General features: G+C 43.0%; 1 protein-coding gene and 1 non-coding gene across 3 annotated transcripts; one reads left to right on the top strand and one right to left on the bottom strand.

The window, feature by feature from the left end:
• The first annotated feature begins 1436 nt into the window (after positions 1-1436).
• COX18 (cytochrome c oxidase assembly factor COX18) lies at positions 1437-17496 on the top strand. Of its 2 annotated transcripts, none has more exons than XM_075544215.1 (6): positions 1437-1838; positions 5040-5140; positions 6959-7122; positions 8001-8122; positions 9558-9665; positions 13214-17496. In XM_075544215.1, the coding sequence occupies exons 1-6, from the start codon at positions 1497-1499 to the stop codon at positions 13385-13387; spliced, it is 1011 nt and encodes a 336-aa protein (XP_075400330.1). In that variant the 5' UTR covers positions 1437-1496; the 3' UTR covers positions 13388-17496. The 2 variants fall into 2 exon arrangements, with proteins under 2 accessions (XP_075400330.1, XP_075400331.1); XM_075544216.1 differs by lacking the exon at positions 1437-1838 and adding an exon at positions 1922-2138 and having other exon boundaries at positions 5036-5140.
• LOC142443963 (U5 spliceosomal RNA) lies at positions 17099-17210 on the bottom strand. The gene has a single exon (XR_012783660.1). It is a non-coding gene; the product is annotated as a U5 spliceosomal RNA (small nuclear RNA).
• Positions 17497-18974: the final 1478 nt, after the last annotated feature.

Genomic DNA, 18974 nt, shown 5'->3' on the forward strand with positions numbered 1-18974 from the left:
ATATCAATTTGTATCCTTTATAATTATAATTGTATCAATTATATCAATATGTACATTTGTACATATGTTGCCATCATTTTCTAGGCATTTACTTTCTATTGAGCTCTTGGTGTTAGCTTCCCCCATCCCTTTTCCCCACACTTTTCTTAATAGGAAAAGCATACAGCATATTTGTGTGTGTGTGTGTGTACAGATTGAAATTTATGTACCAGGCGGTTTTGAAGAAAGTTGACAGCAGATTGAAGAGCATCTGCCACCTTGCTCAGAAAGGCAGGGCAAACTGCCGCTGCTGGCAGTTACTCATCGATGGAGCTCCCTTCAATTGACCCCCAACCCACGACCACTCCAAGCACAAGGGAATGAATGCTGCCCTGACCTGTGCCATCACTCGGATACATTAGTGACCGGATCGCTATGTTCTAGAGGGTTTTCATTGGCAAGCTTGTGGAAGTGCATCAGGGCTTCCTAATCTGGAAGTTCAGCTGCAACCTACTCAATGCAAACACAAGTTTTCATTGACAGAACTGGTGGCTGTGCAAGAGGTGGGTTGTCCAGAAATCATTTGGATACTTAATTAGGTCAACACACATTTTGTCCTGTTTCGCCCCCAACAATGTAACTACAGTCTGTCATTCCTGTATGGTGTTGCCAAAAACACTAGTGAGAACTGAGTTCATATAGATGCAGCCAGGTTCCTTATCTGATGGTATCCAATGCTGCTGGCTGCTGTTTGAGGCTTATATAAGATACATGCTTATCCTAGTTAATTCACTCTTAACAGTGAAAATATCTTTTAAATCCGGAGATGGTTCTTTACCCTTAATGAAAGAACTTTGGTTGTGTGAATAGAAGACAAAACATTCGAGACAACTCAGTTCGCCGGCGTAGGTGAAAAGGAAATACTAATTGGAACAGGCAGTCAAGGAGACAGCAGATGGAACTACGTCCAGTGCATGCAGAAGAGCTGATTAAAACTCAGGGTCAGCCAGAAGTACCTGCCCTCCAAACCTAGATTGACACGGGCCTTCCTCAACGCTTGGTAGTGTAACTCATAATAATCCTGGCGGAAGCGATCAGGGTTACAGAACCCACCTACCAAGCTTGGTACCTCCACAAATGACACAACTCCTTTGGAGGAAAAAAATTTAAAAGAGAAAAGCACACACTGAAGGCTAACTTTACAGATGCTGAAGCTCCCAAGAGAACGCCCCGCCCCGCCCAGGGTTCTAGGGCTTCCCTGGGCATCTGCAATTCCTACGCCGTCTCTCATGCGTGCGTGCGCGTGCGCGCCCACGCGCGCCAGCCCACTGCCGCGTGTGAAAGGCGGGATTTCCGTCAACTCTGCGTCATTTACCGCGCGACGGAAGAAGTCAGCGGTTTAAAGAGGAAGGTCAAATGTAGTTCTGGGCAGAGGAGCGCGTGCGCACGATAAGCCCAGGCGCGTCGGCGCATGCGCGCGGCAACTTAAAGGCGAGGCGTTCCGCCCTCGCTCCAAAATGCTGTGCCGGCTGGCTCGTCGGCGTCTGCTGCCGCTGTCTGTCCTGCGGCTCGGGACCCATGGCTCGCCGCTGGCGCCTCCGCCCGCGGGCGGCTCGGAACGCCTGGCGGTCCCCGCGCGGGCAGTGGCTTCAGCCTCCGCGGGTGGGCCTGGCGGCGGCGGCGGCTGGTACGAGGCCCTGGCGGCGTCGACCCCGGTCCGAGGCGCGGAGGAACTGCTACTTACGGCGCACGCCGCCACGGGCCTGCCCTGGTGGGGCAGCATCCTCCTCACGACCGTGGCCGTGCGCGGCGCCGTCACGCTGCCCCTGGCCGTCTACCAGCACTACATCTTAGCCAAGGTGAGGGTCGCCATGCGCGCGAGCACCCTGCGCGGCGCGCGTGCGTCCTGGGCCTGCGTCTCCCGGACACGCCTCAACTGCCCACGTGACCACGTTTTGTCGTGAGGTTCTGGTCGAGTCGGTTTGGACTCATGGCGAACGGAACACCGTCCAGCACTGCTACGTTTGAGCCCGTTGTTGCAGCCAATCTAGTCGAGGGTCCTACCGTTTCTCGCTGACCTCTTACCGTACCAGACAGGGTGTCCATCTCCAGCGACTGGTCTCGCCTGATAACACCGTGAACTGTAATCCGTGTACTAGGTAGGCACGCTAGGCGACACAGGCACCTGTCATTCACCAGTCCTGCTGGGTTTGCGGTCAGAACGCAAGCGGTTGCTGAATTTGCAGACCTATAAAAATTACCTTTTTCCTCTTTCATTCCCAATTCTTGTTGCTTCCTAGAAAACAACTACAATGTTAGCGATTTGCCAACTTGGTTCCTCATCTGGGCTTTGCCATCACTGGCAAGGCTGCCCAGCTATTCATTGGCTTCCGCCTTTTTTCTGCAGAGCAGTGCTGGGGCATTGATAGTCATGGTGTTCTCTCAGATCTGAGAATTTGCATTAAAGGGCTTTGAAAATGAAGTATGAGGCTTCAAAGACAGAGGCTCGCCTGTTTTAGGATTGTTATCACCGGGGAAAGGAAACTAGGAACAAAACAAAGGATCATAAATACTAAGCCCAGGAGCTACATTATGGAAACATAAACACAGATCCCCGAAAGAAATCATTTTTGCTGGTTTTTTTTGTGACGATGGTAAAGTTTATTTTTGTCAGCCGCCGTTGAACTGCCCCTAGGGCCCTGTAGGGTAGCTTACCACTGGTGGGTTATCAGGCTGCCTGAAGTTTTTCAGAAGCTCCAGGTCATGGCGTTTTCAGCTGTAGAGCCGAAGCCAACCTGTGAGGCCCGACATGCAGTTTTCTACTTCCCTTCAAGAAGCAGATCTCAGAAGGCCTGCTTTCTGAGCACCTTTGGGTGGATTTGAACCTTTAGGCTGAGAGCTGAGCACTTAACTGCTCCACCCAGGGACTTCTAGCTCACTGAACCTGCTAGCAGTTTCCTACCTGGATATGAATGAGGGCTGGTGCTTCGAGTGCATAGGCTCGATGTTCATTGAAGTGAGTTCCCACATCGGAGAATTCTGTCACCGAGCTACTGGTGCCTTCTCCACACAGTGAAGATTAATAATTAATAAGTGACTAATTCTTCATTTACTTGGAAATCTAAGGATGAAATAATATGTTTTCCGATGGTTTTAGGCAAATCACAGGTTCAGAACCGCTGCCCTAGGTAATTATTAATCCAGGTAATTACTTTATCTAGGTAATTACTTTCCCTACAGATTTGCTTATTCTGCATTTCATACACAGAAAACCATGCAAAGCAAAACAGGAAGCAAACAATGAAAACCGATAATAATGACAAGTCAAAAACAGAAAACCCTCTAGAAAAAAAGGGAGAAAATATTAAAAATCAACTTTAAAGTGGATCACAGGGGAGATCATATGATAAAATATTACATTTTGACCTACCGTATATACTTGAATATAAGTCGACCTGAGTATAAGCCGAGGTACCTAATTACCTGGGAAACCAGAAAAACTGATTGACTTGAGTATAAGCCTAGGGTGGGAAATGCAGGACGTGAATTAACGCAGACCAGAGGGGAGAGGCGGAGCGCAGCCACAGACACATCCTTACCAGTTCAGCTGCCGGCATAAGTGAATCACTATGGGTGCTTCTGCGAATTGGAGCCATCCACGTCATAGGACGGCCCTGATTGGTTAGATGTGAGTAAACAAACATTCAAAGCCCTGCAGTGTCAGCGGGGCTTTGAATGAACAGTGGAGGAACAGCAGTCACCCGCGGGATGTTAGACCTCGCTGTGGTACCACTGACCTGTGTATAAGCCGAACCCCGGCTTTTCAGCACATTTTGTGTATTGAAAAACTCAGCTTTTACATGAGTATATACGGCAATTACATCTGCTGCTGTTGAATTTAAAGTGCTCTCTGATATCAAAGCTGTTTACTTCCCTGGGCTATGGTTAGAGGGTTGGTACCTACAGAAGGAATTGGGGCTTCCGCTGTTTCTGTAGCCTTGTGCAAATCAGGTATTGAGAATTTAAAGCATGATACGTACACTCTAATTTGGATTTTATTATTTACAATCCTTGGATCACACAGGTTTCCTCCATGTGGACTTAGTTGATGTGTAACTTCCATGACTGCGTTAGATGAACCTTGAAGAGCCACTGTTCTTAAGCTGGGCACCATCTGGTTTCTTCATTTCCTGTAGAGCGCTGTCTTCAGTGATTTCTTCCTGAGGTCAAGAATTGAGTTAGGGCATGTCATAAGAACTAATTTGGGGGATGGGATTTTAGAGGTTAAGTAACTTGCTTAGGTACATCAAGCTAAGTGTACGTGCTGGATTTGGATTTTGTTGGAACTGAAGCGATCTTAAGCAAATTCACATACTTTACATGCAAAACTTCTACAGATGATAAAACACCCTTTTAGGTCACAAAGAAGGGAGGAGTCAACCAGGGAACAGTATAACACTGATGAAACACAATATTCCTCTGGTTCTTTGAGGCTTCCCCACCCCCCACTATCATGACCCCAGTCCTGCCTTTCAGTTCTGGCTAGACTGTGGAATATGTACACAGGTACAGATAAGAGATCACGACATAGATAATCCAGGTCACATAAACCCCTCGGGAACAGAAATGGAAGTAGTGATACCAGGAGGGTAAAGGGAGAGGTGAAGAGAAGAAGGGGAAACATTGCAATAATTGACGCATAGCCCTCTCTCCTGCTGGGGCGGAATGAACAACAGAAACGTGGGTGAAGGGAGACAGCAGTCAGTATAAGACATGAAAACAATTTATCAAGGGGTCATGGGGGTAGGAGGGAGGGAAAAAAAGAGTAGTTGATACAAAGGGCTCAAATAGAAAGTAAAATGTTTAGAAAGTGATGATGCCAACATATGTACAAATATGCTTGATACAACTGTCATAAGAGCTGTAAGAGTCCCCAATAAAATGATCTTTAAAAACACCCTTTTAAATGATTTGAGCGAACATAAAGTAAAAGAAACTGAGTAGTTTTGAATGAAAATACTTTTTTGTGCTCATCACACATTCTACTTTTCTTCAGATAGGTGGAAAATTTGCAGCCAGAAATTAAAAATATTGCCAGGCATCTTAACCAAGAAGTTTCAGTTCGTGCAAATCAGTTGGGATGGTCCAAAAGGGTTGCCAGGTAAGCAAATTCAATGCATTTACCACCTTGAGTGCATCTGTTAAGCGATGATGTTAACTATAAGTTTGGACTTTTTGTGATCTCGGTAAACAAGTATTTACTCTTTCATATTTTAATACGTTTCTGTAACATGCTACTTTCATGTACTAGATTTAGAGCAAAGAATTGGAGACTAAATCGAGGATTAGAATGACTGCTTGTGTGTACTGTGAGTCCAACTCATCAAAGAGCCCTGTAGTCAGATAGCAGGGCAGTTAATTAAGTGCTGTCTCAAACTTATGCCCTGCGAGGAGCTAAGCCATGGTGGAAAGTCCATAGAGTGCTTACGGAGGAGGAAGATGCTGGATATGATGGTCAACATGCAGCAGTTAATAGCCCCCAAGGATGGGGAAGTAGAAGACGTGGGCTCAGTGATCAAGGCATGTGGACATCCTTCATGGTTACCCTATGCAGTTGTCCCCTTGGGGTCTTAGAAAGCCCTCAGTCAAGGGTGCTTGCCATGCTGTGAGTTTCTGACTCGCGCTTTCAGCTGGGAACTTTCTACTCCCATAAACAGTCTCAGAAACCCACAGGGCAGTCCTGCAGTGGGTTCCTGTGACCTGGACTCAACTTGATGGCATGCGTAGCAAATAGAATCTAAAATATTTGTGAGAGAGTTGATAGATGAGAGATGATTTTGTCAAGCTAATAGCAAATGGGGTACAATAGCATCTACAAGGGGGTTCTAAAAAGTTTGTGGGCAAATGGAATTAAAGGATAATACAATTGACTTGTGTTATGACTTGTGATTTAAGTCAAGGCTTTACAGAGCATATCGTAGTTTTACATTTGACAATTCATACACATTCTTCAATTTCTTGTATATACCATCACTTAGCCTGCGTCCTCCCTGTTTCTCCTATTCTCTTTCTCCCTAACCCTCTGAACTTTGTGCTTGGGCAAATGTTCTCCTTTTGATTTGAAATGGTTGATTATTCTGAGGAGGAGGTGAACTCCATCCCAGACCTGAAGGGGAAGGACCATAATCTTGGGGGTTCCACCAGTCTTCATCCAACCAGTGATTTTGGTCTCCAATGATTTTGAGTTCTGTTCCACGTTTTTTTCCACTCTGTTCAAGGCCTTCTGATGTACTTTTGGAGTAGTTGTTATCGGTGGGGGGCACCATCTAAATGTAGTCTCAGGGTTGTGGAGACTTAAGCTTGCATGGTCCATTAGACGAATTGTTTCCATGTGTCTTTTCTGTTGGTCTCACTTTTCTTTTCCTGTGAAAATCTGTTCTTCACTTTTATAGTAGGGGTGTCGTACAGTGTTTGCCCTGGTGTGTTTGACTAATTTCCCTCAGCACAATATCCTTTAGGTTCGTCAATTTTATACGCTATTTTGCAGATTCATTGTTACGCTTCAGATCATGGGATTTTTGCACGAATATTTTGAAGCTCTCTTGTAGCTGAGAAAGGCGTGTTCAGGCATCAACTAATCAAGTTTGGTTAGAATGTAGGGATTTGAGTAAAATGTGTTTTCACTTTTAGTATTTCTCTTATAAGTCATGGTCAGGCCATGTCAGTAGTGAGATGGATACTGTTAAAGTCTAATTGACCAAAGATGCCAAGAGCTGAAACTTGTCATTTGACTGGGTCTTGGGATGTTCTGTTCATTGCTGGAGAATTGTCCATTTTTGACTCGCTTGTGACCACATAAAGCCATACTCAAATCCTACAGCCAGAAAACCAAGCCACTGCAAGTGTGTGCGATGGGGATGGCACGCTCTTAGTAATCAAATGATGTGTTTCCTTTCCCTTTGCCCTTCCCTCCATCCAGGCTCACGTATCTCAGGCATATGCGGAAACTTGTTTCAGAGCTCTATGTCCGGGATAACTGCCACCCTTTTAAAGCTACTCTGCTGGTCTGGATTCAGCTTCCCATGTGGATCTGCATCTCTGTTGCCCTGCGAAATTTTAGCATCGGGGCAACACACTCAGAAGGCAATTGTCATTAAAGTTTGTTTTTCTCGGCGCGTCCCCCCTCCCCCAGTTAAGCTTTTCATTATTAGAATGCTTTCACCATCTCCTTTACAAAGGTATGGGACTTAAAATCTTGAATGTAAACAGGCTGTGCTTAGCAAGACAGAAATCTAGGAAAGATAGTCAATACTGCTACCTGGGATTAAACATAATATAATGAAATTAATTGGATTTATTAAAATTAATTTTAGTAATAGAAAATTAATTAATAAAATTTATTTATAGTTCCATAATTTTGTTTCCTAGCCACTTTTTTAATTTATAAAATTGAGATGAGAAAAGTTTCACTGGTAATAAATGTTAATATGAATTAAGAAATGGAATAGATTAAAGCAGTCATTTGGTACTTGTATTTCAAAGCATGGCTACCAGAAAGTCATCAAAGTAGACTTGAAAAAAAGCAGCTGTGGGGAAGCAAGTATTGACAGTTAGAAGAGTGCTGCTACTTACTTTAGACCACCCCAGGGCTTTCGCTATATACAAGAAGCTATATGTATATTGCGGAATGAGTTACCTTGGTAAAACCAATGCCGATCTGTAGTGTGAAGAGCTCCTTATCAGATTTATCAAAACCTGTGCCTCATGGGAGCCCTCAGGTTGTAGTGGTTCAGAGTCGGGCTGCTAACCGCAGGCTCAGCAGTTCAAAACTCTCAGCCCCTCTGCCAGGAGAGACGGGGCTTTACAGTCTCCGAAACCCACAGGGCCGGTTCTATTCTGCCCTACAGGGTCGCTATGAATCAGAATCAACTCGATGCTAATGGGTTTGGTCTTTCTGGGCCTTAGCTATATCTGCTGTGCTTAAGAATTCTGTTGTTTTGTTTATAACACTGTTTCAGCAGGTTTTTCTGTTCAGGAGCAGTTAGCTGCAGGTGGGGTTCTCTGGTTTCCTGACCTCACTGCATTGGATTCCACTTGGATTCTGCCCATATCTGTTGGTGTCACCAATTTATTAATAGTGGAGGTTAGTGGTTTAAATTATTGGAATTGTTATTGTCATGGCATCACATATCAGCGTGTTAGCATTGGAGTTAACTCTGAGTTATAATTGAATCCTCATGGTTTCTGGTCCCAAATCAATCTGTTAAGCTGTCTTGTTTACCTGAGGCCAGCCCCCAAACCTCTTGAGCATCAGATCTTTCCTAACTATTACATAAAAACAGAATCAGAACGTTTCCAAGGTTTTCTTTCAGCTTTAAATTACATGATTCTACAATGTATAATTTTGTGATTTACTTCTTCAAAGACAAAATGTTAGGTCAACATTTTGTTCATACAATAGAGTGGTGTTTTGTGTGTGTTTAAAACATGAACTTGTAGGCAGTGAACACATTCTGTACATTGCACTTGTTTTTTTGTTTATAAGCTAGATGACCTTAGATCATTGAATTTTACTGTACAATGGAGAAGAAAGAAAGCATGTGTGCAAATTATGACCCCTCCAGCATGTCTTACCCTGATCCTATGTTGAACTCAAGAACAGTACCACATAGACTCTTTGAGAGAAAATAAACTGAAGCAATGGTCTACCTTAGTTGCAGTTGCACTGACATTAAGGCCACTGATTCTGTTTGGGAAATTGAGTACACCTTTTAATTTTGGGATGAGAAAAATGAGAGCGATAGACTCAGCGGTCTGGGGTGAAGTGTCTCAGAGATGGGGCCCATGTACAAGCATTTCTCAGGTGCTGCATGTAGCAGAGGCCTGGAATGTGGTTGGCACTCTGATTTTGTTCGAAGGAATGGACAGGCATGAAGTCACAGTGAGCTAGTGCTTAAAGGGTAGGACTGGTTATCAGTTCTCTTGTCTTTCCTCTGCTTGTTCTACCGCCCACTGGCTGAGCGTGGACGCTGCTTCTTACTGAACATGTAGTCTGTGGCAGGCACAGACATCAGCAGTTGATAGGAATGAACTCTCAATAGTGGACCTGTGGTGTAAGTACTATTGCCCCTAATTCTCTTTGCTCTTTGTGGTAGAGAGTGAGGCAGAGGAAGGTTAGGTGACTTGTCCAGTGTCACGCAGCTACTAAATGCACAGCCTCCAGATGAGCCTAGTTTGGCTCTTGATCATTACCCTGTGCTTCCGGTTGAATAAGTCATTCATAAATCATAACTTTTTCCTGGCTTTGGTTCCTGTCTTTAGTCCATGTAGCCAGATCACAAACCTTTGAGATAACTGTTGAGTGCTTTCTCTATGCCAGGGCCAGCACGCCAGGGTAACAGTTCTTACATGGCACTTCAAAGAGGTTTCGTCTTAATAGACTAAATTAAAAAATCACGACTTCAAAAATTCTAAAACTTATGTTTTGGCTTTAAGTGTTTACAAATTTACAATGTGAAAAGTCAATTTGTTTATCTAAATAACATTTTAATACTTGTGTGTATATATTTACTCTTCAGATTTTTGCTCTGCAAAAAAATGGAATGACTCATTTTCAGAAGTATGTTACATACTTTGTCCGTGGAATATCCGTGTTGATGATCCCAATTGCTGCCACAGTACCTTCAGTGAGTAAATACCAGTGTTGGGGTGGCGGGGGCGGTGGTTAGGTGCTACTGAGGTGGGACTCACTCGCAGAGACTATGTATAGCAGAACGAAACAGGCCTGGTCCTGTGTCACCACACAGTTGTTGATGTGTTCGAGCCACTGTGTCCGTCCATCTCATTGAGGACCTCTCCTTTACCACCGTACGTGGAGGTGGTTTTGCCCCCTGATGACACATCCAAGTTCCTGAGGCGACGTCTTGCCTCCTGAGGCGATGTCTTGTCTCCTTGCTTCTGAGGAGCATTCTAGCTTTACTTTTGCCGACGGAGAATTTTTCATTCTTTTGGCAGTCTGTGATATATTTAATTGTCTTCAACACCTTCATTCAAAGCTGTGACTGTTTAATGTTTCTTACTCATTGTGCAGCTTTCACGTGTACTTGAGGTGGTGGAGAAGTGTGTTTAGCATGTGTTACATTCTGTCTGGTCTTAGTTGGGACCCCACCTGTTCGTTGCATTTCTGATGGCTGCCTCCCTTACTGATTGTGGGGTTTCTGTGGCAATACTTCCACCATCCTTATCACCAAGTGACATTTAAATTGTACTTAAGGTTGGTCTATACTTGATGTCCTGTATCTCTCCGACATCAAACACCTTTTTCTTCAAATGGGCAAAGTACCTTGTAAAATACCATGAACATAGTGTTTATTCTGCCTCATTAGTTAATATGTTGAATTCCTTTTGCCTACATGTTATGCACCACCAAAGTTAGTATTTAAGAAATATAACTTTAAGTCAAGCCCATAGTTGCTTCAAGTGTGATATTTAGCCTCAAAACAACCCTGAGATATGTTCACATGTCCCTGTATATACATGATTAAATTTTTGATAGAGATAGAAAAAAATTCTTGCATGTATTGTATATTTTTCTTCTTTTGCTTACATACTTCATAAGTTGCTTCAAGAGAAAAAACTCACAGCTAGATCTTTGTTTGCCTCAGAACCAACACACAGACCATCATGTAGGACTCAGTTGTTGCTGGTAGTTAGGGCTATACTAACGTAGGTGAGAGTTCTTTACCTCGGTTGCTTTAGTGATCAGAAACGATACGTTTTCAGCACCAAAATGTGACTTGTCACTCTCTGTATTGGACATGACACTTTCACTGATCCTGTCCAAAGTCAGTCAGCGTCTTCACCTCAAATAGATATACTGTCTGTGACGGTAATTTTCATATAACACTGTTAACAAATTACCTGTGAAAAGAGAACAACACAGATTCATTACATTTCAGGGGAAATAATAGCAATTATAACTGAGCAAACCCTCAGATTAAATAAAATAAGAACAGTGACTGTTTATTGAATAATTGGATTCAGTGTGAATGACAGATTTAATTGTTGTTTTAAATGTTCCAAAGTGGAGGCTCTCAAATTAGAAGACATCCCGAGGCAAGCATTTCAGGGATGATGTGGCCGCTTTATGAGACACGCAGCCTGCTCTTCTCTTTTTGTTCCCTCCTCCACAACCTGTGTTTGTCATCCTCAAGGTCATGGTGTAATCGTGACTGATGCGGGAGCTGGCCAGTCAAAGCCTCTTCCTTTTAAGTAGTCTTGGCAGATGCCCGCCACACAGTTTATATCTTACTAATGTGACCACACTTCGTTGCAGAATAGGATGGAGAACATTGTCGCTTGTGGGGGTAGGTGGTGTGTATGTAGCCAAGCATTAAAATTTTGTTTACATGGTAAGAAAGGAGAAGTAGTGATACCTAGTAGGCAGGTTGCAGCCTGCCACAGATGGATTCAGGGTAATTTAAAACAAGATGATGCTCATAGTTAGCATTTATTGAGCATTGGCTTTGTGCTTGGCACTGTTCTGAAAAGGTTACATCTCTTACCTTACGTAATCATCAGAGTACGCAGTGGAATCCCTGGGTGGTGCAAGTAGTTCACGTGTGTGGTCATTTGGAGTCCACAGAGGCACCCTGGAAGAACCAGCCAGTGATCTGCTTCCAGAAAGTCAGCCATTAAAAGGCCACATGGAGCACAGTTCTTTGACACCCAGGGTACTGCGTCTTAGAGTTGACTTGCTAGCAATGGGTTTTAACAGTGCAGTGAGGTGGAGGTACTGCTACGTTCTCCGCTTTAGAGATGAGGTGAATGAAGCCCATGGAGATTAAGCTTATCCTCCAAGGTCACTTGGCTATTACATTTCAGAGTTGTGACACTCATCCTGGCAGGTTGACTCCTTAGCTACTATACCAACCTGGTTTGGGGACCATTACTTTTGCTCTGAAATAAACACGTGATTAAAAGGGGCTACCTATTGTGCTTACTAACACATGAATTGTATCAGTTATTTCTCATAGCAACCTTGTGAAAAGTGGGCACAATTACTGTCCTCATTTTCTAGATGCAGAACATGAAACAAACAACAACCAAGGTCAAATAAGTAGGAACCGGTATTGAAACTCAGGTAATAGAACACCAGGATGTCGACTCAGCCGCCAGGTGATCTTGCCTCTGAGGTCTGATTAACTTTCTCTTGCCAAAGAAAATTTGGCAGCAAATACATGTCTGCATATTGATGGGCTGTGGAACTTAGTCACTGATCTGAAAAAGTCAGTCCGGATGGTAATTCAAAAGAACATTGAAAATTATGGCTGACACTTTCTTAGAAGAAAAAGAGGCAAAGACAATGCATTTCCAACTGCACTGGAAAGTAAATACTAGGTGAAAAGAAGATACCGTATATATTTGAGTACACGCTGAGTTTTTCAGCACATTTTTAGTGCAGTTTGTGTGGTAAAATTAGGTGCCTCGGCCGATAGCCGGGTTGGCTTGTACTTGAGTATATACGGAAAATGATTACAGGAGGGGATGTAAGCTCTAAAGTGCCGTCATAAGTGATTATACGCCTTCCATGTAAGCAGTCTGTCAGGACTTTGAAGGGGACAAAAAGTATGCTTGCTTACACCGAAGAGGACAGGTGACCTCTCATGGGCCTTGTCTGGGAAGTGCTTTATCATCCTTCAACCTGAATACCTTTCCGTTTTTTGTTCTTCCTTTCAACCTCCTTCCACACATATCTATTAGATACATTGCCGTCATCTAATAGCTGCTTGGTTGTGTTACAGAGATTAATTTTTATTTGGTCTATTACGGCGGTGCTCAACCTGTGGGTTGCGACCCCTTAGATAGTCAAATGAACCTTTCACAGGGGTCACCCATTTCATAACTAGCAAAATTACAGTTCTGAAGTAGCAACGAAAATAATGTTATGGTTGGGTTATCACCACAAACACGAGGAAGTGTACGGAAGCATCGTGGCATTAGGAAGGTGAGACTCACTGGTCTATTATGACCTACCTGTATGTGGACCTTGAGAGAAATGTTGGCTCCTGTAAGGATTTGCAGTCTCTGGAGCCCTAAGGAGCAGTTCGACTCTGACCTGTAGGATTGTTTTGAGTCAGAATCAACTCGTTGGCAGTGTGTCAGATGGTTAGTATGTGGATGTGGTGTCCTTGAGGAAGAGACAGGTGCTAACACCCATGTGATCTCTTTACAGTCGATTGTGCTTTACTGGTTGTGCTCCAGCTTGATGGGCCTCTCACAGAACTTGCTGCTGCGTTCACCTGGATTTCGCCAGCTTTGCCATATTCCATCGACTAAGTCAGCTTCACCCACTCCTTACAAAGACCTCATTGCTGCCTTGTGTGCCAAGTTCATTACCAAAAAATAGCATACTTTTCAGTAATTTTGAAACAAGTGTCATCACATCAACTTGGAGAAGTTATAAATGCAGCTGTTATTTAAGTACTGTGGGTTAAGATGTAAGCCAGCTATTCAACAATTTAAGTTTTTGAGTGTTAAGAAATAACATATATTTAATTGTATACTAAGAATATAAAATAAGAAGTAAAGTGTCTAGTCCTTTGTACAAAACTGCAACCTACTTGGGGTGCTAGAACTTGGGAAAACAGAATTAGATACTGAGTGATAATCACAGGACATACAGCACATTAAATTTTTTAAAATAAGAGAATCTAATGTGGTAGCTTGTGACATTTTAATGGTGGAAAATATTTATAAAAGCCGTGATTTTCTCTTCAGGAAACTGCTCAGACTCAACTTGGGAGCTACCTATGAGGCCTTGAAGTCCTGCGGGACTTGGGTTCAGAAGTCTTTTCCTAATGGACCATAGGATGCGTGATGAATGACTGTGTGTGTGTAAAGTAACTTGAAATATAGACAGGAAAGTAGCTCGTGTGTTTTAAAAGACACCTAATATGGTAGGTAATTTTGCTTTCCAACTCTGTTCTGAAAGGACACAAAGAGTGAACATGAATTTTCCTATAGTTGTGACATCTGGATTATTGGATTTAGTTGAATGGAGAAAGTTAGAAGGGCCGCTGTGTATTATGGAGGTCATTTCAGACGTCATTCTTTGAGAATAACACGGGTCGGGCTCTAGGAGTGGTGCAGTATGGACATTTTGGTAGGGACTGCCGGTCACTGACAGAGCCTTGTTTAATTTGGAAAGATACGATGAACTCTGGTGAGATACAAATAGATTTCACACACATTTGGAAAGCTTATGCGTTGCTATTGAGTTGGAATGTAGATCCATACCTGAGAGTCCCTGCCCCTTATAATGTTTTGTAGTGAAATAAAAACTAAAGCGAAATCAATTACTTACTTGAGTGGTACCTGCTCCATGCTAGTTGTCTTATTTTATAAAGTTTTTTCTATTAAAAAATTATGTACCAATAAGAACTTTGGTTGTGACATTACTGCAGCTAAGTGAGAATTTAGAGATAGAGGGTGACGGTTGAAACAAGGCCATTGTTCTCTTGACTGCTTCCCAACACCAGCAAAAGAATCTAGACTTCTGTTTCCATATATGTACACTCAAAAGAGCAGGGATTCGGGGAGAGTGGCGCGTCTGTCCGGACCACATGGGTGCAAACTAGGAGGGCAAGAAAGAGTGGATGGCATCCTAGCCCACCTAGCCTCCAGGACGACATTCTTGCTCTGAGCAGCCAATGCATAGAGAGGACCTTAAGGCCACAGAATACGATCATACAGAAGACCACAGAATGCGACGCCCCTCACTGACCCACAGTGCTAAGGGGGACAGCACTGGAGACAAAATGTGGGAATTGTCTCTGGTCTGATACCCTCCCCTCCCCCAAACACACACATCTCTGGGCTAAACAAAGGGAGTGCAGCAGAAAAGCAAGGGGAGCAAAGCAATGAAGTCCCAGAGGAATCCCCAAAATAGACTAGTGGGCAGGGCTTGCCACCTCATCAGACCCGATCAGAAAACATTCATAGGGGTAAGCTGACAAACCTGGAACTATTTATAGGCTTTTTTTTCCATGTCTATATAAAATACATTGGATTATTTATAATCTTGAGAAAACAATGGGATTGACAGTTCAAAGGGAGCTAACAAACCCAGGGACAATGGGACAACAAGAGGTCTAAAATTGATGGTAGGGTGTAGAATAGAGTTTGATCAAGTGCACTAAGGTGAAAAATGTATAAACACAGGCATGTATATGTGCAAAAATTAATATATAACAATAGGGATATAGGCCTATGTACAAATATTTATATGTTAAGTATTAAGGGGCCTCTAATCAGTTCTCATTCAATTCAAGAACACTGCTAATAAACTGGCCTGAGATACCTTCCTGACAAGACAAAATGGATGCGTAAGCAAATGTGAAGAAAACTAATGATTCCCAGCTAGGCAATTACAAGATAAGGTACCTGGGGTCTTAAAGGCATGAAGCTAAACAAGTGGTCTTATAGCAGGTAAGCAACAAAACCCACATGAAAGAAGCACACCAGTCTGATCATGAGGTGATGGGATCAGGCGTCAGGAGACCCAAAGTAATATCAATGTGAATGAAGTGTGACGGAGTGCAGTCCCAAAGCCCCTCTGGACATCCCCTTACAGAAGGGGTCACAAGGAAGAGACGAGTCAGCTAGGGTGAAGTATAGCACTGATGAAACACATTCCTCTGGATCATTAATGCTCCCACTGCCACCCCCACTGTCATGACCCCGGTTCTAATTTAAAAATCTGGCTAGACCAGAGCACGTACACTTTTACAGTTAAGAGCTCTTGATACACAGAATTTGGGACAGATAAACCCCTCAGGGATGGTAATAGGAGTAGTGATACCATGAGGATAGGGGAAGGTGGAGAGAGTGAGGGGGGAAAAGGAGGAACTGAGCACAATGTGATCAGCAATGCTGGCCCACCCTCTAGGGGGAAACAACAGAAATGTGGGTGAAAGGAGACAGCAGATGGTATAAGATAAAAATGACAATTTATCAAGGATTCACAAAAGCCAGTGGGGGAAGGAAGGAAAAAAGGTGATACCAACGGCTCAAGGAGAAAATGTTTTGGAAATTATGGCAACATGTACAAATGTGCTTGATACAATTTATGTATGGATTGTTACAGAGCTGTAAGGGCCTCCAATAAAATAACTTACTTTAATAAAATAATGATTTACTTAAAATTTATTTCTGATTTGAATTGGTATTGCATTGTATCTGTAGATTATTTTAGGTCACATTTCCATTTTCACGATACCGTCTGCTTACCAATAAGCATGGGATAGTCTTCCATTTATATAGGTCCTTTCAAACTTTTTTGGAAGATAAGTAAATATGTTTATTAGGAAATATTGAAAGTACTAGAGGATCTGTTTTTAAAAAAAAACATTTTATTAGGGGCTCAAACAACTCTTCACAATCCATACATACATCAATTGTATAAAGCACATCTGTATATTCTTTGCCCTAATCATTTTCAAAGCATTTGCTCTCCACTTAAACCCTTTGCATCAGGGTCCTCTTTTTTTCCCCCTCCCTCCCCACTCCCCCCTCCCTCATGAGCCCTTGATAATTTATAAATTATTATTTTAGCTTATCTTGCCCTATCCGGCATCTCCCTTCACCCCCTTTTCTGATGTCCGTCCCCCAGGGAGGAGGTCACATGTAGATCCTTGTAATCGATTCCCCCTTTCCAACCCACTCACCCTCTGCTCTCCCAGTATTGCCCCTCACACCCCTGGTCCTGAAGGTATCATTCGCCCTGGATTCCCTGTGCCTCCAGCCCTCATATGTACCAGTGTACAACCTCTGCCCTATCCAGCCCTGCAAGGTAGAATTCGGATCATGGTAGTTGGGGGGGAGGAAGCATCCAGGATGTGGGAGAAAGCTGTATTCTTCATCGGTGCTAGATCGCACCCTGACTGACTCATCTCCTCCCCTAGACCCCTCTACAAGGGGATCTCCAGTGGCCAACAAATGGGCTTTGGGTCTCCACTCTGCACTGTCCCCTTCACTCACTACCTTTCAAGCTTCTTATGGTAATATTCTGTTGTTTCTCTGTATAGTTCATTTGTTTCTTAAGTGTATTCCTAAGTATTTCATCATGGGTGTGGTTATTGTAAATGGTATTGCTTTTTACTTGTTCCTCTCCATGGAAATCTTTAGTAAAAGGTGAAAGATTTATATGATTTGAAGAGAAACCAGAGCATGTTATTGCTTTCTTAATGTCTTTTTTGTAGTTCTCTGCTGACATAAGGGAATCTGATTGATTTCTGGTTGCTAACTTTGTATCCTGCTACCTTACTGAATTCCTCAATTGTTTCTGAGGAGTTCACAGTTTTTCATGATAAATAGTAAAACGTTTTGTGACTCCACTTTCAAATAGCTGAATCTTTTCTTTTTTTGTACAAATGTGCTTGGCATAGTGGATGGATGGACAGATGAATGGATTTTGATAAGAGTTGTGTGAGCCTCCAATAAAATGCTTTTTAAAAATATTAGATGGCTTTCCTTTTGACTTGGATGTGCTCTTATCTACCAGAGGTCTTCCAGGTGTCTTGTCCTTTTCTGCTCACTCCCCAGGGCCAACGGACTTTTGTGTGAGGACTGACTTCCTCAGACCTGCCTGCCCAGCCACATTGCTGAATCTAATCCAGCTGAATCTTCTTTCATGTGCTAAATTTACCTGATTTGCTACGATTGCTCCTATCTTCAAAATGTATATTTGGATTGCTTTTCAAATGATTAAGTTGGGGAATACAAGCATTTCCTTACCTCTCCGATCCCAAAATTCTGGGATTCCCAACTATAAAGGTCACCTTGCATTAGACTTGAGATAAAATAGCCACTTGATTTCATGATGGTACGTACATTTCACTCACTGACATGTTTTAAAAAGCAGCAAGATATGTTAACATTTTTCAATTCTGTGGTGGTCGAATTTCATGAAGTGTTTTTCATAGTTTGCAGTAGTACCAAAAGTCAAAGAAGGTATGCTACTGGATGGGACGCAGGATACACATGTCTTGTCCATTCCTCAGTCTTTCCTCATTGCTGAGTGCCTCTGGAACAGCTTGATGATGGGCCCTGAGATAGTAGATTGTGCCAACCTGGTTAATAAACACATGTGGGCTTAATTGAAGGGCAGAGAAATAAATGGCTTGGTGAGCCTTGCCTTTCTAGTTCTCTGGTCTCTTGCTTTGTGATGGTTAGACCAGGGTGCACCTGCCTTAGCCAGTTCCCTGCTTCAGCTGGCAAGGCCTACTTCCTGCAAGGCATTCCAACGAGAAGCCACATGGACCTACCCTGAGGCAGACCTTGGTGTGGGAGCAACCATATGGAGACCCCTGAGATGCTTACACGTTTACTGATTCGGCTTTCCTCCCGCAGTCTGCATCATTGCGTGTGCTTGGTGAAACGGAGGAGGACTTTGTGGATTGGTGTCTGACATGGGTTAATGGTGGCCTTGGGCAGCTCTGGGTTGGATGTTTTCAAGATGTGCACTTACCCTTTATATAAAACTCTCTTACACATGTGGGTTTCTGTGGACTTGTTTCTCCAAAGTACACAGACTAATGCAGGCCTATAGACTGTTTTAGTCACCCTTCCATAAAGTGAAGCAATTACCATTGATTTATAAAGGAAAAAAATTTATTCAACTCCTTTAAATAAAGTAGTTTTAAGAGCATATACTTCACATCTCATACAATTTAATCATTCAGTCATATTCAAGAAGAGCTGTGCGATCATCACAATAAATTACAGAATATTTTCTTTTGGAACACATTGTTAGCTCCGTTTCCCCTGTCCTCCTCTGCCATGCCCCTAGGTAATTATTAATCCAGCTGTTTTCCCTATGGGTTTACATATCCTGGATTTCATATACCAAAAAACAGAAAAAACACTAGAAGCAAACAAACAAAAAATGACTAGACATAACCAAAACCTTAAACAAAAAGAAAGCAGAAAATATT

This window comes from Tenrec ecaudatus, chromosome 3, assembly GCF_050624435.1.
Source record: "Tenrec ecaudatus isolate mTenEca1 chromosome 3, mTenEca1.hap1, whole genome shotgun sequence".
Lineage (NCBI taxonomy): Eukaryota > Metazoa > Chordata > Mammalia > Afrosoricida > Tenrecidae > Tenrec > Tenrec ecaudatus.

Coding starts and splice junctions, on each gene's coding strand:
- COX18 (XM_075544215.1), top strand. CDS start 1,497: ATGCTGTGCCGGCTGGCTCGTCGGCGTCTGCTGCCGCTGTCTGTCCTG. Junction 7,123..8,000: donor CGGGGCAACACACTCAGAAG/GCAATTGTCATT, acceptor CTGTTTCAGCAG/GTTTTTCTGTTCAGGAGCAG. Junction 8,123..9,557: donor CCAATTTATTAATAGTGGAG/GTTAGTGGTTTA, acceptor TTTACTCTTCAG/ATTTTTGCTCTGCAAAAAAA.